Source organism: Chroicocephalus ridibundus, chromosome 13, assembly GCF_963924245.1.
Source record: "Chroicocephalus ridibundus chromosome 13, bChrRid1.1, whole genome shotgun sequence".
NCBI classification, from domain to species: domain Eukaryota; kingdom Metazoa; phylum Chordata; class Aves; order Charadriiformes; family Laridae; genus Chroicocephalus; species Chroicocephalus ridibundus.
The window spans coordinates 3,054,883-3,074,125 of record NC_086296.1 but is presented as its reverse complement, the minus strand read 5'-3'; the positions used below and the strand labels follow the sequence as shown (position 1 = coordinate 3,074,125).

The window sequence follows — 19,243 nt, the reverse complement described above, 5'->3', positions numbered from 1 at the left end:
CCCGGCCCCTCACCGTCGCCTCTGCCCGCAGCTCGGCGAGGTGCAGGCAGCCTGCGAGGCAGCCAAGAAGGCGTCCCAGCAGCTGCGGCGGCGGTGCAGGCGGCTGGCCTGCGAGCTGGAGGACGCGCGGGTGCTCGCCGAGAGCCAGCAGAGCCGCAGCCACGAGCTGGAGAAGAGGCAGAAGAAGTAAGGCTGGCGGGAGAGGGCTGGGGGATGCTCCTGGGAGGGCTGGGGGATGCGCCTGGGAGCGGGAGGGCAGGGCACAGGGATGCTTGAGGTGGCTTTGGGTGAGGAGTTCCTGGAAGGGCTGCTATTTTCATCGACTTCCACTGCCGGAGGTTGCACCGAGCCGGGAGGTTATTTTCACATCCCGTCGCTGCGTGACTGTAACACGCTGCCATAGTAGAAACCATTCCCAGTGCAATGCTCGGTGGCACGGTGGGGACCGGGATAGCATGCTGGCTCCCGCGTTGCTGGGCGCGAGGGCACCCTCGTGCTGGCGTGTCCCAGGCTTCGGCGTGCCCTCGGCACAGACGTGCCCGCGCTGGGAGCGCTGCTGGCAAACTGGGCACCTGCTGGGGAGGAGAGGAGCCCTGTAGCTGAGAAATGATCCCCAGTGTTTTAACGCTGCTCTTGGCACCCATGAAGAAAATATTTTAACGCTACTGTTTGGTGAAGGAAATAGGTTTTCCGCCCCAAAATAGGATACCAAGACTAAGCAGGCACAGAAAACCTGGGAAATCAACCCCTTTCTTTATAATTTCTTTTAATTTACGCTTCGTTGCCGGTGTTCCCTGCTTGCCTGTGCCGAGACCCTGACTGTGGGCTGGGGCTTGGTCTCGCCCGGAGATATGAAGATGCTGAGAAGCTCCCAGGATTATTGCTTCGAAGCGACGACGCTTCCTGAGCTGAAACCAAACCCTCAGGTTTTGGTCGTGGCCAGCCCCGGGGACAGGGCTGCCTGTGGTGGCAGGGGCAGAGGGCTGCTGCCTGCCGTGATGGGGGGCAGAGGGCTGCTGCCCGCGCACAGGCACATTTTGGGAGTATTTTGGGTCTGTAGCAGCCTTTCGCAGCAGTTTTTTTGCACCCTGCTTTTGGCGATCGCCTGTGTGCACATCGCTGCTGCTCCCCGCCGTCTGCGGCTGGCACTCGTGCCGAGTAATTAGGGATTCACAAAATGATGGCAGCACTTTGCAGATTAGAGGCTTCGGGGTTTGGGGTTTTTTTTTTGTCCTCTCAAAAGCACTTGGGCAAGTCCAGTGCCCGGAGAAGCGGCTTGCTGTGTCCCTGCCGGCCGGGAGGCAGCCGCGCCGCCCTCGCAGCCCTGCTCGGGAGGGGGTAACGGGGGTTTCCCCCTCCAGGTTTGACCTGCAGTTAGCCCAGGCGCTGGGGGAGTCTGCCTTTGAGAAGAGCCTCCGTGAAAAAGTGTCGCAGGAGAACACCAGCATCCGATGGGAGATGGGTAAACTTCGGCAGAGCTTAGAGGTACGAGGAAAACATCCCACTTCGCTGCATTATATCCAGTTTCGGGAGCAGCTCTCCGAGCCAAGCCATTATCTTTGCAATTATAGCGGAGGCAATCAGGCACAAACCCGGCAACTTGATTCCAATTTCTTTTAGCGCAGTTCTAGGATATGCCTGATGTGTTTAAATAGAATTATCCTCTGCCAGAAGGAAGGCTGTCACTTTTTACGGGTGATACCCGGCCCATGGCTTAGCGAATTAGGCCCACTGTCACTTTCACTGGAGTCACTCGTGCTCTTCTTCATGCCTCTACCCGCAAGAAAGCGCAGGGATGTGTCCCTGTGGGATGATGCCGCTGCACTGGGTGCCTGCAGACCCCCCCCAGCGGCTGGGCACGGCGTGCTGGGGCTGGGGGGAAGCCAAAAGGTTGCTACCAGCCCCCCCTCCAGGCAACAGGGGCTGCGGGGAACCCCTGCGGGGGGACAGCCCGTGGGGAGAAGAAGGTGAGGTCAGGAGTGAGTGACCTGTTGGAGTGGGTCCAGAGGAAACCATGGAGATGCTGGGAGGGCTGGAGCCCCTCTGCTGTGGGACAGGCTGAGAGAGCTGGGGGGGTTCAGCCTGGAGAAGAGAAGGCTCCGGGGAGACCTTAGAGCCCCTTCCAGTCCCTAAAGGGGCTCCAGGAAAGCTGGGGAGGGACTCTGGATCAGGGAGGGGAGCCATGGGATGAGGGGGGAATGGTTTTAAACTGGAAGAGGGGAGATTTAGATGAGATCTCAGGAAGAAATTCTTTGCTGTGAGGGCGGTGAGCCCCTGGCCCAGGTTGCCCAGAGAAGCTGTGGCTGCCCCGTCCCTGGAGGGGTTCAAGGCCAGGTTGGACGGGGCTTGGAGCAACCTGGGCTGGTGGGAGGTGTCCCTGCCCAGGGCAGGGGGTGGCACTGGGTGGCCTTTAAGGTCCCTTCCTACCCAAAACCATTCTGTGATTCTATGGAAACCGAAAGGGAAAGGATTGCCCGGGGCTCATGGTGGGGACGGGGCAGCTGGTGCAGGGAGAGGGCTGACCGCTGCCTGCTGCTGCTCTGGGGTGTTTCTGATCATGCTGTTGGAAACAGTTGGGGTTTTAAGTGCAGGGTGCTTGTACGAGCCCCCTCTCCCTGGTCTGGGGTTCGGCTGCTGACCTGCCGCTCTGTCTCTGCCGAGCAGCAGAAGGAGGCGGAGGTGGCCAGCCTGGGGCAGCGGGCGTCTCTGCTGGCCGGCCGGGTGCAGGAGCTGAGCACCCCCAGCGCCCTGGATGCCCGCGCCGTGCCCGCGCTCAGGAAGCAGCTCTGGGACCTGGAGGCCAGCGCTGCCGAGCAGCGGAAAGAGCTGGAGCGGCAAACGGCCGCCGTCGATCACCTGGAGCAGGTAACGCAGCCCTGACCAGTGCTGGGGCCGGGGGTGCCGGGGATGTTCATCCCTGTCCCTTCATCGTCCCACCGGGGTTGTATGTAACCGCCGTGCATTTGTCTTGCAGCTCCACCAGAGGCTGGAGCTGGAGATAGAGCGGATGAAGCAGATCCACCAGAAGGAGCTGGAGGACAAGGACGAGGAGCTGGAGGACGTGCGGCAGTCCTGCCAGAAGAGGGTAGGTTGGCGCTGGGTGGAGGGATGAGGCTGGGTGCTCCCTCTGTCCACAGTGCAGAGGAGGAGGATGCATTCCTGGGGGACCTTCCTCCCTGGGAAGCGCTGCCTCCCCACCACTGGCCCAGCATGAGCCCCGGTCGCAGCCCTGGGGTGCAAAATCAGGGTCTGGGTCAGTCACGAGTCCCTGGAGAGGCTGTTGATGGCGTGTGAGAGCCATGTGTGATGCCGCACATGGGCACGGTGCTCCCGATAACACGAGCATCACGCCAAGGGCACCATCGCCAGCCAGCCAGGGCTTTGTACTCAATGATAATGAACAGAAAATAGCCTTTCAACAAGGCTGTGAGATCGGCGGCATGCAAACACAAATTCCAATTTCTTCGAAATCCTCGGAGTGTTGGATTCAGGGCTGCGGGGCCGCGTGGTAGCAGCCAGTTCCTATTAAGCCCGGGGCATACCTGGCTGTCGATAGTGAATTAACATTGCTGAGGCTTAATGAAGCGGTTGGTGGGGCTTTGCATGTGCTATTTTAGGAAGGCGGGACAAGTGGAAAGGCAAACAAGGCAATCTCTGCTCCTGCTCCTGTCGGCACGTAGTCGTGCCCTAAGCCGCAAGGGACTGTGTGCCTCAGGGGGCTGCCGCCGGGCGCAAACACCGTTGTTTCCCACCGGGGTGCTGCCCTTCTGATGGATGGTGCAGCAGCAGCTCAGTGCTGCTCTCTCCCCCTCCCCACCAGCTATTTTTTGCCAAAGCTCCAGGCTGGTCGCAAGGACACATGGCTCAGGGGTCCTCCCGGGGTCCTCCCTGCCCTTCGGAACCTCTCTCTCTCTCTTTAATTGCCCTGCGCAGCGAGCAAGGTACTGCCAGCATCGCTAAAGGAGACGCAGTGCCTTGTGGCCACTCTCGGCTGACGGGGTGTTGTTCATCCTTTCTCTCCCTCACCCGGCGTGGCCTGAGTATTATTTTCCAAATGAGTAAATGGCAGAGACACTCTGGAGAGCAGTCGATATTTAGCAGCCTGCTCCCGTTCCCTTTTTAAACCCTGTTTCTGAGCAGCGGCTGGCGATGCAGGAGGCGGCAGGGGCAGGGAGGGCTCCGGGGAGCTGTGCCAAGGTCACAGCCTGGCACGTCCGCTCCTGCGGGCACAGCCGCGCAGCTGCTTGCAAGGGGAGGAGCGGGCCATGAAATGGGCTGGTTTGCTTTGTTAACGCGTTTCCACCACGGCCACCCCCAGCTGGACTCGCTGGACCTCTCACAGCTGCACGGCTGAGCTCTGCAATGCTGCCCCGGGCCCGGCTCCCTCCTGCAAAGCACTCGCCGTTGCTGCAGCGCTGTGGGATGGCGATGCTTGAGCAGAGGCATAGGCAGAGGGATGCAGGCTCCTGCTCTCAGTGCTGGCTCCGAGGCTCTGCTTGCTCCCAGGAACAGCACAAATCCTGCCTTTACGGCACGCTCTGCCCTGCGAGGCCACTGCCACCTCCTCGCTGGTGGGGAGCTGGAGTGAGAAGTGTGCTACCTGCCTGGCTTGTGGTCATGGGATGCCTTGAGGAAACCTGGAGGGATTAGAGCTGACCCCTCTTTTAGCTCGGCTGAAGGCCCCGTGTTACTGCTCCAGAGCTGCAGGGACAGCCCTTGGGGACATCTGAGCGTGCCTTGCAGGCAGGGTGGCTCAAACAGCCCCTTGTGTCCCAAAAAATCCTGCAGACCCCCAGACTGCTAACCCTCGCTCCTCTGGAGCGGTGCCCAGAGCAGTTGCACTGCCTGAGGGGTACCAGGGGCTCTGGGGGACGTGGCCCGGTGCCGGTCCCCAGCACCGCCTGCGGTGATGGGAGGCTTCGGTGTGTGCCCTCTCCCAGGGGCTGCCCGGCCACGCGGGTCCCCACGGCGGCGGTGGCCGTGCCCCGCTGGGGTGTGGGGCTTTGGCAAGGGGTGGCCAGGCTCTGAGCGTGGCTGGGGTTGTCTCCCGCACACAGCTCCGGCAGCTGGAGATGCAGCTGGAACAGGAGTACGAGGAGAAGCAGATGGTGCTGCACGAGAAGCAGGACCTGGAAGGGCTCATCGGCACCTTGTGCGAGCAGGTAAGAGGACGGTGCCCGCCCCGGGGGCTTCCAGCGGGGAGAAGCATGCTCCGCTCTCCTTGCTGCTACCTCCTGGCCAGCCAAGCTGCTTCGTTGGCCATGCCCTGGCTCAAAACGGGAGTGGGAATGCATGCACGCGTGTGGACGGGGCAGCAGCTTGATTCTTCACGCACGTGCTGTGATGCCCTCCATCCCTCGCCTCTTCCAAACAGCACCCGTCAGAGCAGCGGCGTGCGCCACAGCAGGCACTGGGTGCCAGCAGGGTGTCGGGACCGCGGGAATCGCGTAGGAGACGGCCAGTCCCACTAAGGACCCACAGAGGGGAACTGTTCGCTTTCTTACAGGAGAATTATCCAAGCAGGGGGAGGGATCCGCTTTCTGCTGGTGTTTTCATGAGTCAAACAAATCAGGACTAATGCTGGAGCGGCTCCAACTGCCCAGAACAGCAGTTTATCTGATTCTGCTCTTTGCAGAGGAATTCTGTCCCAGACACATTTGTTGAACAAATCCTTTTTCGCTCTCTAATGTGTCTGTGGCAGTGATTGAAGCGCACGTAATGGGAAAAGCACACACAGCTGCTCCCTGTTAAATTAGAAGGCGAGGGGCTGAACGCAGCCTCATTGAATGGCGTTTATCGTCTCGGGCATCACTTAGCATCGCCGAGCGGCCAGGCCCAGAGCTGCCTCATGCACCAGCTCCTGCTGGAGGAGCTCTGGTGACAAAGAAGGGTCCTTCCTGGTCTTTGCCTGGGGCCACGGTGCTGCCAGGGCTGAGGGACGGTATCAGCTCGGCATGTTCAGAGCTGCCATCTCGGTGCTGCTGCATCCCCGGGCTCCGTCCCCGGGCTCCCCGGAGCGCAGCAAAGCTGGGTTTGTGCCGATGCCTCCCAACCGCCCTTGCCCAGCCCCTGTCGCGTTGCAACTCACCTTACACACACAGGAGAGGAGAAGCTGATGATCTGGAGCTGCGGTAATTAAGCAGCGCATCCTCCAGCCATTGGCACAAGCCGGCTGGATTTCGCCATTTCGCCGGCCCTGGCAATTGCAAGTGGTCATTAAACGGGATGAATCTGGGAGTGTTGCAACACTGAAATGGTGGGGATATTTCAAGTAGACACAAAATGGTCTGACGAGGCTTATCCATAACGGCCCCCCAGCTCCTGGCTTGTAAAATGTTTTGGGAACTGTCAGAATAAATCTTGCTGTATAAAAGCAGGGTATTGTTATAACTGCCGCTCAGTCCAACGCGTCCCTCTTGTTCGGTGGAGGAGAACTAAGATGGATGAGGAGGCAGAAGATGCACGGAGCAAAGCTCGGGGCGCTCTCGAGGAAGGGCACCTTCTCCTTCTCTGGGCTGTCCCCAGGCGCTGCCCGTGCTGCCCCTGTCCCCTGCCAAGAGAGGAAGGGGTGACGGCATAGCATGCCCGGGTATTGCTGTAGCGTATGCAAAATACAACCTTGAAACCGGTTATTAAATTAAATCCTGGCTTTGTCACTTAAAAAGCAATGGTGGGAGGAGGCGGCGGTGGCTGCCGCACCCGCTGCTTCCAGTTACGGTACAAAACCCATCCTCGGTGGTGGCGGGCAGACCCCGAGCTACGGGAAAAATGATGCTGATGGGTGTCCAAGATCCAGTCCGTAGGGATGGCAGGGACAGCAGCAAATCTGCCGCGCTGCAGCGCTGTTATAAGCGCTGTCTGATTTACAGCGGGCAGTGTGCTTCACAGCAGTTTATTAAAAAAAGGGGGGGAAAAAAAAAAAAAAGCCAACCCAGAAAACTAATTAAGGAAATGGAGATGCCAACGATTTCTGGTTCCAGCGAATGCCGGCCAGCTCTAAAACAGGTTACAAGGTCAAATCTGCACAATTAATTTTAGCCAGTGAACAGAGAATCGGAGGCCGGGTTTGAAACAAGAAGAGCCGTGGAAAACAGACTAAATGGAAAAATGCTCTTATGCTTCAATTAGTCTGAAATCAAGCACTGAAACCATGTCGCTGTTTATTTGGCATTTCTCTAATGCTTTTATCCTCGTAACCATGGTTGCTCTCAGCTTGAGGGGGAAGCGTGGACGGGTGGGTTTTTAGGGTGCTTCCTTAACACCTTGGCCTTCTTTGAAAGGCTTCAGGGGGGTGAGGTGACACCACACTGCCCGGGTACGAGCCTCCAAAGTCACCCGGCAGTTATTTTCCGCCAGCGCTGCTGGGGATTGAGGCACCAGGGATCGCTGCTTCCCCCACTGAAGGCGGCAGCATCGGTTACGTCCCTCCGCGGCTGACGGGGACTCCAGATGCTTTGCATTAGAGATGTGTAAATAACTCCTAATGAAGCTTTCCTCATCAGCCTTTCGCGTTTTTTTCTCTTTCGCCTTTGGGCTGACTTTCTCCTGCCTTCGTCACTCCTTTTCCCCAGGGGGGCAGAGGGTTTTTCTGGCTTTTTTTTTTTTTTTTTTTTCTTTCATGCAATGATTTTTACATTTTCTGTGCCAGCTCTCAGCACAGGCACTGGACTCGCATCTTCTGGGTCTGCCCTTCTCTGCCCCGACCCCTCGGCCAGGATGGTTTCCCAGGGGGGTGACGATGCCTGGTGGCCTCAAGGACAGGGTGCTGTGGCCCTGGGGACCTGCACTGCCAGCCTCTGCCCCGGGCTCGTGTGGCCACGCTCTCCCTCTGGCCACAGGGGTGGCTTGCTGGGCAGGCACGTGGCTGGTGGGACCAGGGGTGGGCTAGTGTTTTCAGAGGAACAGCTTTCTGGTGGGGAAAAAATGTGGTGTTTTGGTGGGATCTGCCAGTTTTGAAGTTAACGCAATTTATTTTCTCCCTTTTATTTAACTGTTAAATTATTTTTCTTCAACAAAGAGGGAAAATTGCACTATCCATACATACATATTTAATATCTTCTTGATTCATGACTTCAGCATTACCAAAATGTGTCCGAATTGGTGGGTTTTAGAGGTTTCATTTTGTGGGGAATGCCTTGGTGTGGGACGGGAAGGTCTCAGGGAGGTTTTGCGGGGCGGCAGGGCTCAGGACCACCCCTCTTCCCTTCTCCCTTCCCCAGATCGGCCACCGCGACTTCGACGTGGAGAAGCGTCTGCGGCGGGACCTGCGGCGGACGCGTGCCCTGCTCGCCGACCTGCAGCTGCTGCTGGCCACCCCCGGGGAGCCCGGCGCCAGCGCCCAGGAGCTGGAGCGGCTGCGCAAGCAGGTGGGTGCCTTGGGACGAGCAGGCATCTCCCTCCCTCGCGGAGAATCACCCTCCGCCTCGGCCGAGGGGAAGCGGCGAGGAATATTTGCAGATCTCCTGGTTTTAGTTGTGCGCGGGGCAAGCGGTGACCCTGCGCTGGGCAAGCATCGTGCTGCCCAGGCCAGGGTGAGAAGCGCCTCTTGCTCTGATGAGGGTCTCCTCGTCAGGAGCACTTCTCTGTAATTAAGCCAACAGTGGTTAAGTATTTCCCCCCCCCCTTTTTTTTTTTCTCCGTAGCCCTGTTAATTACCTTCTGTTCGGCGCGTTTTCTCTCTGTCTAATAAGGAGCTCCAGCGGCGCTGGGTGCGGGAGGCGTTGTCGTAGGGATGCTGTAAGGCAGGGGCAGAGATCGCAGTGGGTTTGTCATAGTTTTAGCGCAGACGTGCTGTGTTCACAGCCGGCACTGAGCGACCCAGCGAGCGGCTGCATGTACGTGGCCACCGTGCCGCTGGCCAGGGGTGGCCTCTGCCCCCGGGGTGAGCTCGGGGTGTCCCACCATGGGACAGGGGTGGCACGGACCAGTCTGTCCCCAAGGCTGGCCGTGCACCTGCATCCCGCCATGCTGAGCGCCAGGTTTATGCTAACAATGCCGGTCCTCCGAAACCCCTCAGTAATTAATCCGTACTGTACATTTCCCCTGGAAACAGACTAATGGGGAGGCATGAGCGATTCCAACGACATAGAGATATAATTGAGATAATAGTTCTGCATAAATAACATCTGTGAGCAGCAGCTGTTCCCACCTGCGCCGAGGGAGAAGGGGAAGGTGAGCTGGGCCTGACGTGGCCGATGGAGTGTCCGTGCCCATCCCCGTGCCCATACTCATGTCCGTGCTCATGTGCCACTCACCTGGACAGCCAGGGCATGGCCATGGCCAGGGCAGGCAGCAGGAATGGCCATTTTTCGCACTCGTGAGTTCTTTCTTAAGCATTTTTAGGCTAATGCTGTAATGCCACATCTAACAATTAATCCCTCAGTAATTCCCTGAATCCCACTAGGGGCTGATGATGCACAGCCCCTGCCTTGCATCATCCTCCTTGCGCCGGAGCTCGCTGCTGATGCTGAGGGATCCCTTCCACGTCCCGCTCCCAGGGACCGAGTGGCGATGCCGGGACACTCGCTCTGCCCGGGGAGCGTGGCCGTCCCCGTGGCATCCAGCCACGTCTTGCTAGGGGAATAGCACCTTGTTCCCCGAGCCGCTCAGTCCCCGCAGAGAGGCAGGATCGTGCAGGAGGTCGCTTTGTCTTGCCTGTGGCTGCAGGGCCATAGGGTCCATCCCCGGCTCCATCACTGGGTGGCCTCTGCCCGGCTGCTTCACACTTTGGAGAAAGGAGAGCAGAAAGCCTTAATATTGGGGATATTGAGTTTTTGCTGCACCCCCAACACCGAGACTCTGCGTGCGTTAAAAATGCCTCATGATTATGCCGTCCTTTAAATGTAAACGATTTCTAATGGCATTCGTGACGACTTTCTCAAAAGTCAATACATCCTACCACCAGCCCACAAACCTCCACAAGAATAAAAACTATGCTAAAATGCTACATTTCCGTTAATCAAAATCCATATGGCTAGAAATATAGCATTGTTTCTTAATAAGGCTGAAGCATCCATTTTACGCAGGTATTTAACAGATGGTGTAGCGCAGCAAACTAACGTTGTTCAGAAGTTCATACATTATGCATTTTGGGGGGGGATTTCAATTTATTCTTCCCAAGTGGGAAAATTCCATTACGCGAAGTGAAATGGAAGCTGGTGTTTAATGAGAGGACCTGGAGGTGTCTTTCTCTCTCATTAAACTATGGAGTTTTAGCATAATTATGGCAGGGGAAAGGCCAGTTCCAGGGGTTGGTCATGGACGGGGTTGCTTCTGGAGGAGCCCAAAGCTGGGCAGGTGGAAAAGCCCTCGGCCATAAACCCAGCAGTCGGACCGATTGGCATCTTTCTTAGAATCATAGAATTGTCAGGGTTGGAAGGGACCTCAAGGATCATCTAGTTCCAACCCCCCTGCCATGGGCAGGGACACCCCCCACTAGATCAGGTTGCTCAGAGCCCCATCCAGCCTGGCCTTAAAAACTTCCAGGGATGGGGCTTCCACCACCTCTCTGGGCAACCTGTTCCAGTGTCTCACCACCCTCATGGTGAAGAACTTCTTCCTAACGTCCAGTCTGAATCGACCCATCTCTAGTTTTAATCCATTCCCTCTAGTCCTACCATTACCCGACATCCTAAAAAGTCCCTCCCCAGCTTTCTTGTAGGCCCCCTTAAGATACTGGTATCTTTAACGTCTCTCAGCAGCTATCGCTCAGGTCATTTCAGTAACGGCTGCCCCAGCTTTATGCGAAACACAAAGGCTATTTTTCAGCTGGTGGAAGAAAGAGGAACACGGCGCGTATGGCTGTGAGAGCGGCTCTGCAGATGTATGAATAGACCGGCCAGACAATCCCTCAACACAGGCTGAGTCTGGAGACAGGAACGGGATTTTAAATAACAGTTTTGCAGGAATCAAACTGCTAAATGTCTCCATGCCAGCCCTTTATATTTCCCATGGTGAGCAGCTTCTGGCTGACACTGTAGCTGTACACCCAGCGATGTTCAGGGCTATTTCTTCCCATCCGTTTCTTGGTTTGTGAAGAGGTGGCAGAAGGGCTCAGAGATGGAAATGGTGGTCCCAGGAGGCAGAGACCAGCCATCGTCCCATCCTCGGTGGTGAGATGTCGGTGTCTCGGAGCAGATGCGTGTTTGCTTCCAGAGTTTTTGCTGAAGTTGCTGGTGGGAGCTGTTGGCGTTGGGAACCGTTGGCGTTGCGCCTCGTGGCAATGGAGGACATGTTCTCTGTCTGATTTTCTCATCGAAGTAGTTAAAAATGGGGGATGCAATTTAGGAAGGAACGTGGAGGCTGAAGATCACAACCCTCAGGCGTTTCCATGTGCACCAGAAAGGCCATTGCTCTGGCCCTGGGATGGAGGGGGAAAAGGTTTCTGTTGCTGCTGGCTGCAGTGGCAGCGTTTGGTCGCCCTCTGTGAATCATAGAATCACAGAACGGTTTGGGTTGAAGGGACCTTAAAGATCACCCACTGCCACCCCCTGCCCTGGGCAGGGACACCTCCCACCAGCCCAGGTTGCTCCAAGCCCCGTCCAACCTGCCCTTGAACCCCTCCAGGGATGGGGCAGCCACAGCTTCTCTGGGCCACCTGGGCCAGGGGCTCACCACCCTCACAGCAGAGAATTTCTTCCTGAGATCTCATCTAAATCCCCCCTCTTTCAGTTTGAAGCCATTACCCCTCGTCCTGTCACTACATGCCCTTGTAAAAGGTCCCTCCCCAGCTTTCGTGTAGGCACCCTTTTACCTGCTCAGCTTTTCCAAAATAGGTCTCAATCACCCCAACCGGTTGAGGGAAATGAGCCGAGGATTGCTCCGGTTACAGTACTTTGTAATCCCCCTTTTTTTTGTGAGGGAGAAAGTAAAAAAAACGATGAGCACACCCTGAGAAAATAGCCTAAACTGCTCAAACTCTCACCATGGTGTGCAGCTCCCCATCCCGTGGCTCCCCATCCTCTGCGGGGGACTGGGCACCGGGCAGAGGAAATGAGCAGCAAGCGGAGAGGGTTAGTTTTCTTTTTCATGAAGAAAAGAAAAAACCCGAGCGAGGAAGGGAAGGAACTGGATGTTCAGGTACAGCCTACGTAAACTCCTCCGTCCTGGCGGTGTGAGGTTTCGGGATGACGCTGCATCTTCCAGATGTTTGCAGCCCATTTAAGATCATTGTCGTCTTAACGGCTGAGCTATAAAAACCCAGAGCAGATCAGCATTTATAAATGTGGTATTTCATGTGTATTTGCAAATGCAATTTGTGCCACATGAAAAGCCCATTTGCAAACTCCGAATCATGAATTGCTCTAATCAGGAATTACATGTAATTCACATAATTTTGCAAATTAATGATCCCGGCTCTGCCTCACCACGGCAGTGCCAAGGGTGGATGTGCAGCTCGAGGCGGTTGCTTCAGCTCTCAGCAGGACGGTCGGTGGCGTTAGGATCCATGGTAAGGAGTGCCAGGAGCTGCCACGAAAGCCCTTTTCACTGCAAACCAGCAGCAGACGGGCTGGAGAGCAGCACGGATTTTAAAAAGTTGACTTTCCCTGTGCATTAGCAGGGGAAAACGCTCCGGGGGTGAAGTGTAAGTAGCCGCGGCTGTGCAACGCGGGCAACGGCGTAACCAGCACGTGGTTTCCGCAGGCACCCAGCCGCTCCTTTAATTATCATCTCCCTCAATTTTTCCCAGTTGGAAGAGAGCGAAGCAAAGTGCGCAGAGGCCCAGAGGTCCCAGCAGACGGCGGCCCTGGAGCTGGAGAACTTGCACACGGAGCTGGAGACCCTCAGCAGAAACAAGACCCTGGTGCGGAGACACAGCCGGGGCTGGGGGTGGGAGGGCAGCAGCGCGGTCTTACCTCCTGGTGTTTGGTGGCAATAATCACCTTTTTTACTAGTTCAGCAATAAGCAGCATGTTTACTAAATCACCCAGCATATTTAGTAAACCACCCCGGGCTCTTTGGGAACAACAGCCCCCGGGTGGCGTAATGGATGGATAAGGGGGCAGCAATGGATAGTCAAAGGGTGCAGCATCCCGTAGTCCCCCTCTGTGGATACACGGGAGCTCCCTTTGCCTCTCCTGGTGCAAGAGCGGGGTCGGAGGCTGGTGGCAGTGTGTCCCCAAGGATGCTGCGGTGCAGGCGGTGCTGTGCCACGGGTCCCCCGTGGGATGCGTGAGCCAGTGTCCCCGTGGGTCCTCCCGCAGGTGGACGAGCAGCTGTACCAGCTGCAGCACGAGAGAGCCGACCTCCTGAAACGCATCGACGAGGACCAGGAAGACCTGAACGAGCTCATGGCGAAGCACAAGGCTCTGATTGCCCAGGTAGGAGCCGGGGCAGTGGAGGCTGGGGAGCATCCCCCTTCCCTTGAGGGTGCTTGGAACACCCTGCAGCCTGGCTGGGGGCAAACGGCAGTCCCCATCGGCGCACAGCAGCCTGGGGACCCCAGGAAGCAGATGCTGTGATGGGAGGAAGGGCTCACAGCTCCAGTTCCTCTCACCCAGAGTTCAGAGTCGTGTTTCAAGAGGTGTCTTGGCTTTAGTTTCAATAGTTGGGAAATCCTATAGCATCCCTGGCAGGATCCTTTTCCATTCTTTCTTTCACTGTTTTATCAAGCAGAGCTTAAAAAGTGCTGACAGACAGCCCTGGGGCTTTCTGCGCAATATCCAGACTAAGGCAAGCTCTCCCAAAGGATCGTACCTGGAGCTGAGGGACGCCAAGGCTCCCAGTGGAGCAGGGGTAGGCTGGCGAGACTGACAATTCTCAGTCTGGTGCCCCTTACAGAACAAGGAATCTGTGTCTGGAATGACCCTGAGGACAGAAATGACCTTGACATCATGGTTTCTGTCCCGATCCGCAAATATTTGTTTTGAAAATCAGGAAAGTTGCGTGCAGTCAGGAGAAATAAGCTCCTTCAGTCCTGTGCAGGAGTGGCTCGCTGTTTCGGTGGTAGGAGATGCGGGCATGAGCCAGCCTTTGGCACCACGCTCCTCACGGCATGTGCCCTCTGCTCCGAGCCCTCGGGTCTGCTCCCACGGCTGCGCTTTCTCTATCCGCAGTCGGCAACAGACATCGCTCAGATCCGGGAGCTGCAGACGCAGGTGGAGGATGTGAAGAAAGAAAAGCAGAGCCTTCAGGAGAAGGTAATTCCTCCCCAGCCCGTAGCACCCAGAGCAGAGGAGTGAGAGCCACCCAGGTGTCCTCTGACATCTGTGCCCGGCACGTCACCGGTGCCGGTCATGGGTGCCATGTTCTTGTCTAAAATCAGATCAAGTCCCTATACTTGGTGGTACAAAACCATTTCTCCTTTTTAATGTGTTTGTGGAATCACAGAATGGTTTGGGTGGGAAGGGACCTTAGAAACCACCCAGTGCCACCCTCTGCCCTGGGCAGGGACACCTCCCACCAGCCCAGGCTGCTCCAAGCCCCGTCCAACCTGGCCTTGAACCCCTCCAGGGATGGGGCAGCCACAGCTTCTCTGGGCAACCTGGGCCAGGGGCTCACCCCCCTCACAGCAGAGAATTTCTTCCTGAGATCTCATCTAAATCTCCCCTCTTCCAGTTTAAAACCGTTCCCCCCTCGTCCCATGGCTCCCCTCCCTGATCCAGAGTCCCTCCCCATCTCTCCTGGAGCCCCTTTAGGGACTGGAAGGGGCTGGAAGGTCTCTGCGGAGCCTTCTCTTCTCCAGGCTGAACCTCCCCAGCTCCCTCAGCCTGTCCCCATAGCAGAGGGGCTCCAGCCCTCCCAGCATGGCTCTGTGCAGGATCCTCTCCTCTTCCTCATGGGATGCGCCTGCCTCCCAGAGCAGCACAGTGCAGAAGCCACTGTTTGCCTGCGCCGTGCCCACAGCCCTCACCCTATGGGCAGGATGGGGCCAGGGTGGGCTGCGGGCTCTGCCTGGGGCTGGAGAAGGCTTTCCCTGGCCAGAATCTTGGGATGGAGAGTCCCACTTCTCCCTCCTCCCTTCCTGAGCTGCTGGTGCGGCGGCTGGGATGGGGCTGACCCTGGGGTGGGTACCGGTAGGTTCTGCATCGTCTCGCCTCTGCGGCTGCACCAACCCTCCTGGAGTGCATGGATTTCATTTTAAACACATGAGTAATCCCATTAACTTAAGTGCTTTATTGGAGCGTAGCTAAGCTGCCCAGGAATCAGAAGCAGGACTCGCTCCCTCTGGGGCGGAGCGGGTGGTGCTTTAGAGATAGGCCAGATAAAAAGAAGACAAATTCCCGTAGTTCTAGGTCAAATACAAAATCTGAACCAAACTAGTACTGGGATCACTAAAAGGGCAGTTCGCTTTGGAGATCTCGGTGTAATGGCTGAAGGAAAACTTAGTCCAGGCAGCTTTCCATACAGGGGTAAATCGTGAATTTTTGCGCCTGCTGTCCTCAAAGAGTTCGTGAGAAGGAGAAAAGCAAAAGAGACCCAGACACGTGTTGTCTTGTCAGCATGTTTTTCGTTCAAAAAACACATGTTTGTGTCATGCATTTACAGTGGGGTATTAACAGCAGGGAATCCTTCAGGAAGCAGAAAGCCATGCTTTTCCCGGGTGTCCCGTCACCTCAGGAGCCATGAAAGGTCCTCGGTGCCCGTCACACCAAGGCGAGGGACTGGTGGGGGATCTGGGAAAGGGACCGGGAGGTGTTTGCCTGGGTTGGGGGCCGGGGAGGTGCTAATGCAGCCCGTCCTCGCCCAGCTGCAGGCAGCGCAGGCGAGAGCAGCCCGCCTGGAGCAGTGCCCGCCCGAGCGCTCCATCGTCAGCCGGCAGGAAGCCCGCATCCGCGACCTGGAGAGCCAGCTGGACTTCCAGGCCGTGCAGATGAAGCGCTTTGAGGTACCAGCTCTTCCCCTCTCGCAGAGGGGACACGGAGCCCCGGGGAGATGCAGCTTGTCTGCAAAAGGCAGGCGCAGCGATGCCTTCCTGGGGGGAGAAGCACCCGGGAAGGGGTGGGGAGGGACAGGTGGGGTCTTTGGCCACCTCTCCTGTGCTTGTGGACAGTCCATAGGGTTCATGCCACTGCCGTTATCTCTACACTCTTCCCTGCGGTGTTGATTGGGCCCAGTGCTATAAACACCTGGAGGAATATACGGTCCGTGCCCCTGGGCACAGAGCACGGCGTGTGCTGACGGCTCAGCACATCCATCACAGCACCTCTCCGACAGGAATCCCTCTGGTCTGGCATCATCCAGAAGCCAGGACAGCAGGCTCGATCGCAATATTTCACGGTCCCCATTAATCAGCATGTCTGCTGGCGGCCCCGGAATATGTTTTTACTGTCACTTCTTCCCGAAGTAGTGCTGCCTGAATGAGCCCAGCCCAGGGGTAAAGGAAAATGCTCTTGTGCCCCCAAAGCAGCCACCGGCTCCGTGGAAGCCCTGGGGGACGCGGCATGGCCATGAGGGATGGCACCGCCTGCGGTGGTGGGAGCAGAGCTGGGCACAGGGGTGGACTGGGGTCACTGGGGTCCGCACCCGCTGCAGACAGCGGCCGCCACTTAGAGAATTTTTAAGTTGGAAAAGGCCGTTAAGATCATCAAGTCCAACCGTTAATCTAGGGCGATGCTCGATAATGATAATAGTGACCATTCCTGTGTTGGGGAGGGAGGGCTCTCCACGTGGCTTGATGCTCGTGGAGACCTTCGCGACTCCTCACCTCCACCTCCCTGGCTTCACCTCGCACCCTCCTCCCCAGGTGCTGGTGCTGCGCCTGCGAGACAGCATCATAAAGATGGGCGAGGAGCTGGAGAAGGCAGCCGAGTCGGAGGCGCGGGAGAAGGAGAGCACCAGGTACTACCAGAGGAGGATGGAGGAGATGAAGGCGGACATGGACGAGCTGGTGCAGAGGGAGCTGGAGTCCAGCCGCCGGCGCGTGGAGCTGGTAAGGAGCCCCCAGGGGCATGGGGAGGGCAGTTTGCTGTGGGTTTTATTGGTCTGAGGATCCTGGAAAAGTACTTTTCTGCGTTGTGCTCTGTGTTTGGAGATGGAGGTGGCCAATTTGCTGTTAGCTCGCCCCCACACGGGTAAGCCGTGTTTCCCAGGCTTGTCCCCCATGGCTGCCCTGGGTCTTCCTAATGTCGGGGTGTCGGGCTTGGCTTTGGCAAGTGGAGCCGGGGAGCACTTGGAGGGGCCGTGAATTGCTTCGCATCCCTCCACACCCCCAAACCATTGAACCGAAGCCGTTACGGAGGCACCTCGCGTTTTGTTTCTCCGTAGCTGGGCTGGCAGCCTGGGCATTGTGGTCCAGGAAGGAGACCTAAGATCTCTAAGAAATGCTGAGAAGTTGCTCAGGTCATTCCAGCACCTCCTTGTGCTGGGTTTCCTCGGGTCGGGCAGAACCGCAGCAGGACCGAGGCACAGGGGAAAATGCCCCCGTCCCCCTGCCAGCCCCACCATGTGCCAAACGCCAGACGCATGGCTCGGGGTGCCGGGGCTCAGCCCAAGCGCCAGCTCCTCGCGGTGCTCCTGGCTTTGCCAAATAACCCCCTCCGTGGCACGGCGACGTGTCGGATGGCACCGACAAGCATCCAACCCACTCTGCGCGCCCAAAGCCCCAACCGGATTTGGAGTACGACAAAAATAGATTCACCTTCGTTTCACAGTCCTCTGCGAGCATCTCTTTTCATGTTTGGGTTTGTTTTTTTTTCCCCAGTAAACAAAAGGCAAGCCTTGCTTCCCAGCAGTAATTGAAAGATATTGCATTTCTGCTGGCAGCACAGCCACATTAGAAGCAGTTATTTTATCAATAATCTTTTATTTAACAATCAAGGAGATTTCAGCGTTTATTTCGCCCTGAGGCTGCCAGCCTTTCTGAAGGGAATGGTGCTTTGGTGTGAATTATTCCCCAGCCCCTGCCTGTGCCGTGAACAGGCTTTGTCCTTGCTCTGCCGGCCCGAATCCTACGTGCCCACGTACAGCTCTGGCAGCCGGGACACCCTTCCCCGGGCACAAAACGAGTCGTGCAGCCATCGATGCTCATCGGAATAATGAGATTTTGAACCCAGATGCTTTGCTGGTCGCACCCTGTGTGCCCGCCAGCCCCGGGCATGCTGGGCGGCTCCCCGGGTTGCCCACTGGGCTAGCAGCAGCCCACCTCAGGGCCGGATCCTGCTGTTTTCCCTGCGGGTGCCGAGCGAGACACAGCTTCATTTGCTATGATAACTGTGTATTTATTGCAGCTTTGTTAGAAACGCGATGTTTTGGAGCACAGATGCGCTGTCTGTTAGGATACGGGTGGGTTCTTTTGGCTGTATTTTTGTATTGGTGCCTATATTTTTAGAAGCTTTTTGAATGTTTCATATGGGGATGTGAATGATGGGTGTAGCAAGACACTTGGTCGTCTTCCGTTCTCACAAATGAAGTTTGCACAGAAGTCTGGAAGGCATTTTAGAGGCGCCTCCCTGGAATAAAACACAAAACCCCATAAACAGACAAACTCCTAAGACAATACCTAAGGGTCTAGATTTATCCAGACCCCGAAATATTTGGGGTTATCTGGCAGCGGGGGCAGGAGGAAGGAGCCAGGCAAGCCCCGTGGTGGGTGAGCTCCCCCCGGGGACATCCCACCAGCCCCCGGTTTCTTCCCGCCGGCACACGGAGGCCGGTTCCCCGTGGGAACCGGGGGTCCCTGAGCCCACCGTGGGGCAGCCGCCTCGGGAGCCAGGGGCTGCGGCGGTGTTCCCCGGGAGCAGAGGCGTCCTCCCAGACTGTGTGTTCTCTTAACAGCGCTTAAATAAAACATCACGGGAGAGCTGTGATCGCAGAGCCCAGCCGCGCTTGTCGAGCGGCTGGCGGAGAGCATCAATAGTTAATAGAAAGCCACTTACAGCTCTGCTCCTGTTAAATCCCCCATCAATTATAAATACTGCATGAATTATTCACTTAACATTACTTAAGTCATGGTCTGCACCTAAAAAAATTTTTTTTAATTTATTCAAATAAACAGTCGCGGGGTTGTGGACTTGCCACGCACCGTCAGGGTTTAAGCGATGCGTTGAAGGGACAACTTCATTGTACAGATTGGGTTAGAAATCCCGTCTTGTTTCCTGGGGTCCCACGAGCTGGTGCCTGTATATAAGTTATTTTATTCTCGCAGCTCGTATTTGTCAGTGGTGAAGAAATTTGAAAAGCCCGTCCCGCTGTCCCCGCACCTTCAGCCAGGCTCAGGACAGCTATTTTCATCCCTCCCTCGGAAGCAGACTCATGCCATGCACAGGCAGCAGGGAAAATCCAGCGAGAAGCAGGGATGGGAGCT

The 19,243-nt window shown here is 56.8% G+C and overlaps 1 protein-coding gene across 2 annotated transcripts in view; it reads left to right on the top strand.

Annotated features, from left to right (window-relative positions):
• MYO18B (myosin XVIIIB) overlaps positions 1-19,243 on the top strand; it is an 80,728-nt gene that overhangs the window by 39,465 nt on the left and 22,020 nt on the right. For both annotated transcript variants that reach the window (XM_063350976.1, XM_063350975.1), the window contains exons 29-39: positions 32-186; positions 1,362-1,485; positions 2,665-2,865; positions 2,975-3,085; positions 5,058-5,162; positions 8,220-8,366; positions 12,689-12,802; positions 13,203-13,319; positions 14,055-14,138; positions 15,689-15,826; positions 16,685-16,870. In XM_063350976.1, the coding sequence (XP_063207046.1) occupies positions 32-186; positions 1,362-1,485; positions 2,665-2,865; positions 2,975-3,085; positions 5,058-5,162; positions 8,220-8,366; positions 12,689-12,802; positions 13,203-13,319; positions 14,055-14,138; positions 15,689-15,826; positions 16,685-16,870 (1,482 nt within the window). The remainder of the gene's footprint in view (positions 1-31; positions 187-1,361; positions 1,486-2,664; positions 2,866-2,974; positions 3,086-5,057; positions 5,163-8,219; positions 8,367-12,688; positions 12,803-13,202; positions 13,320-14,054; positions 14,139-15,688; positions 15,827-16,684; positions 16,871-19,243) is intronic.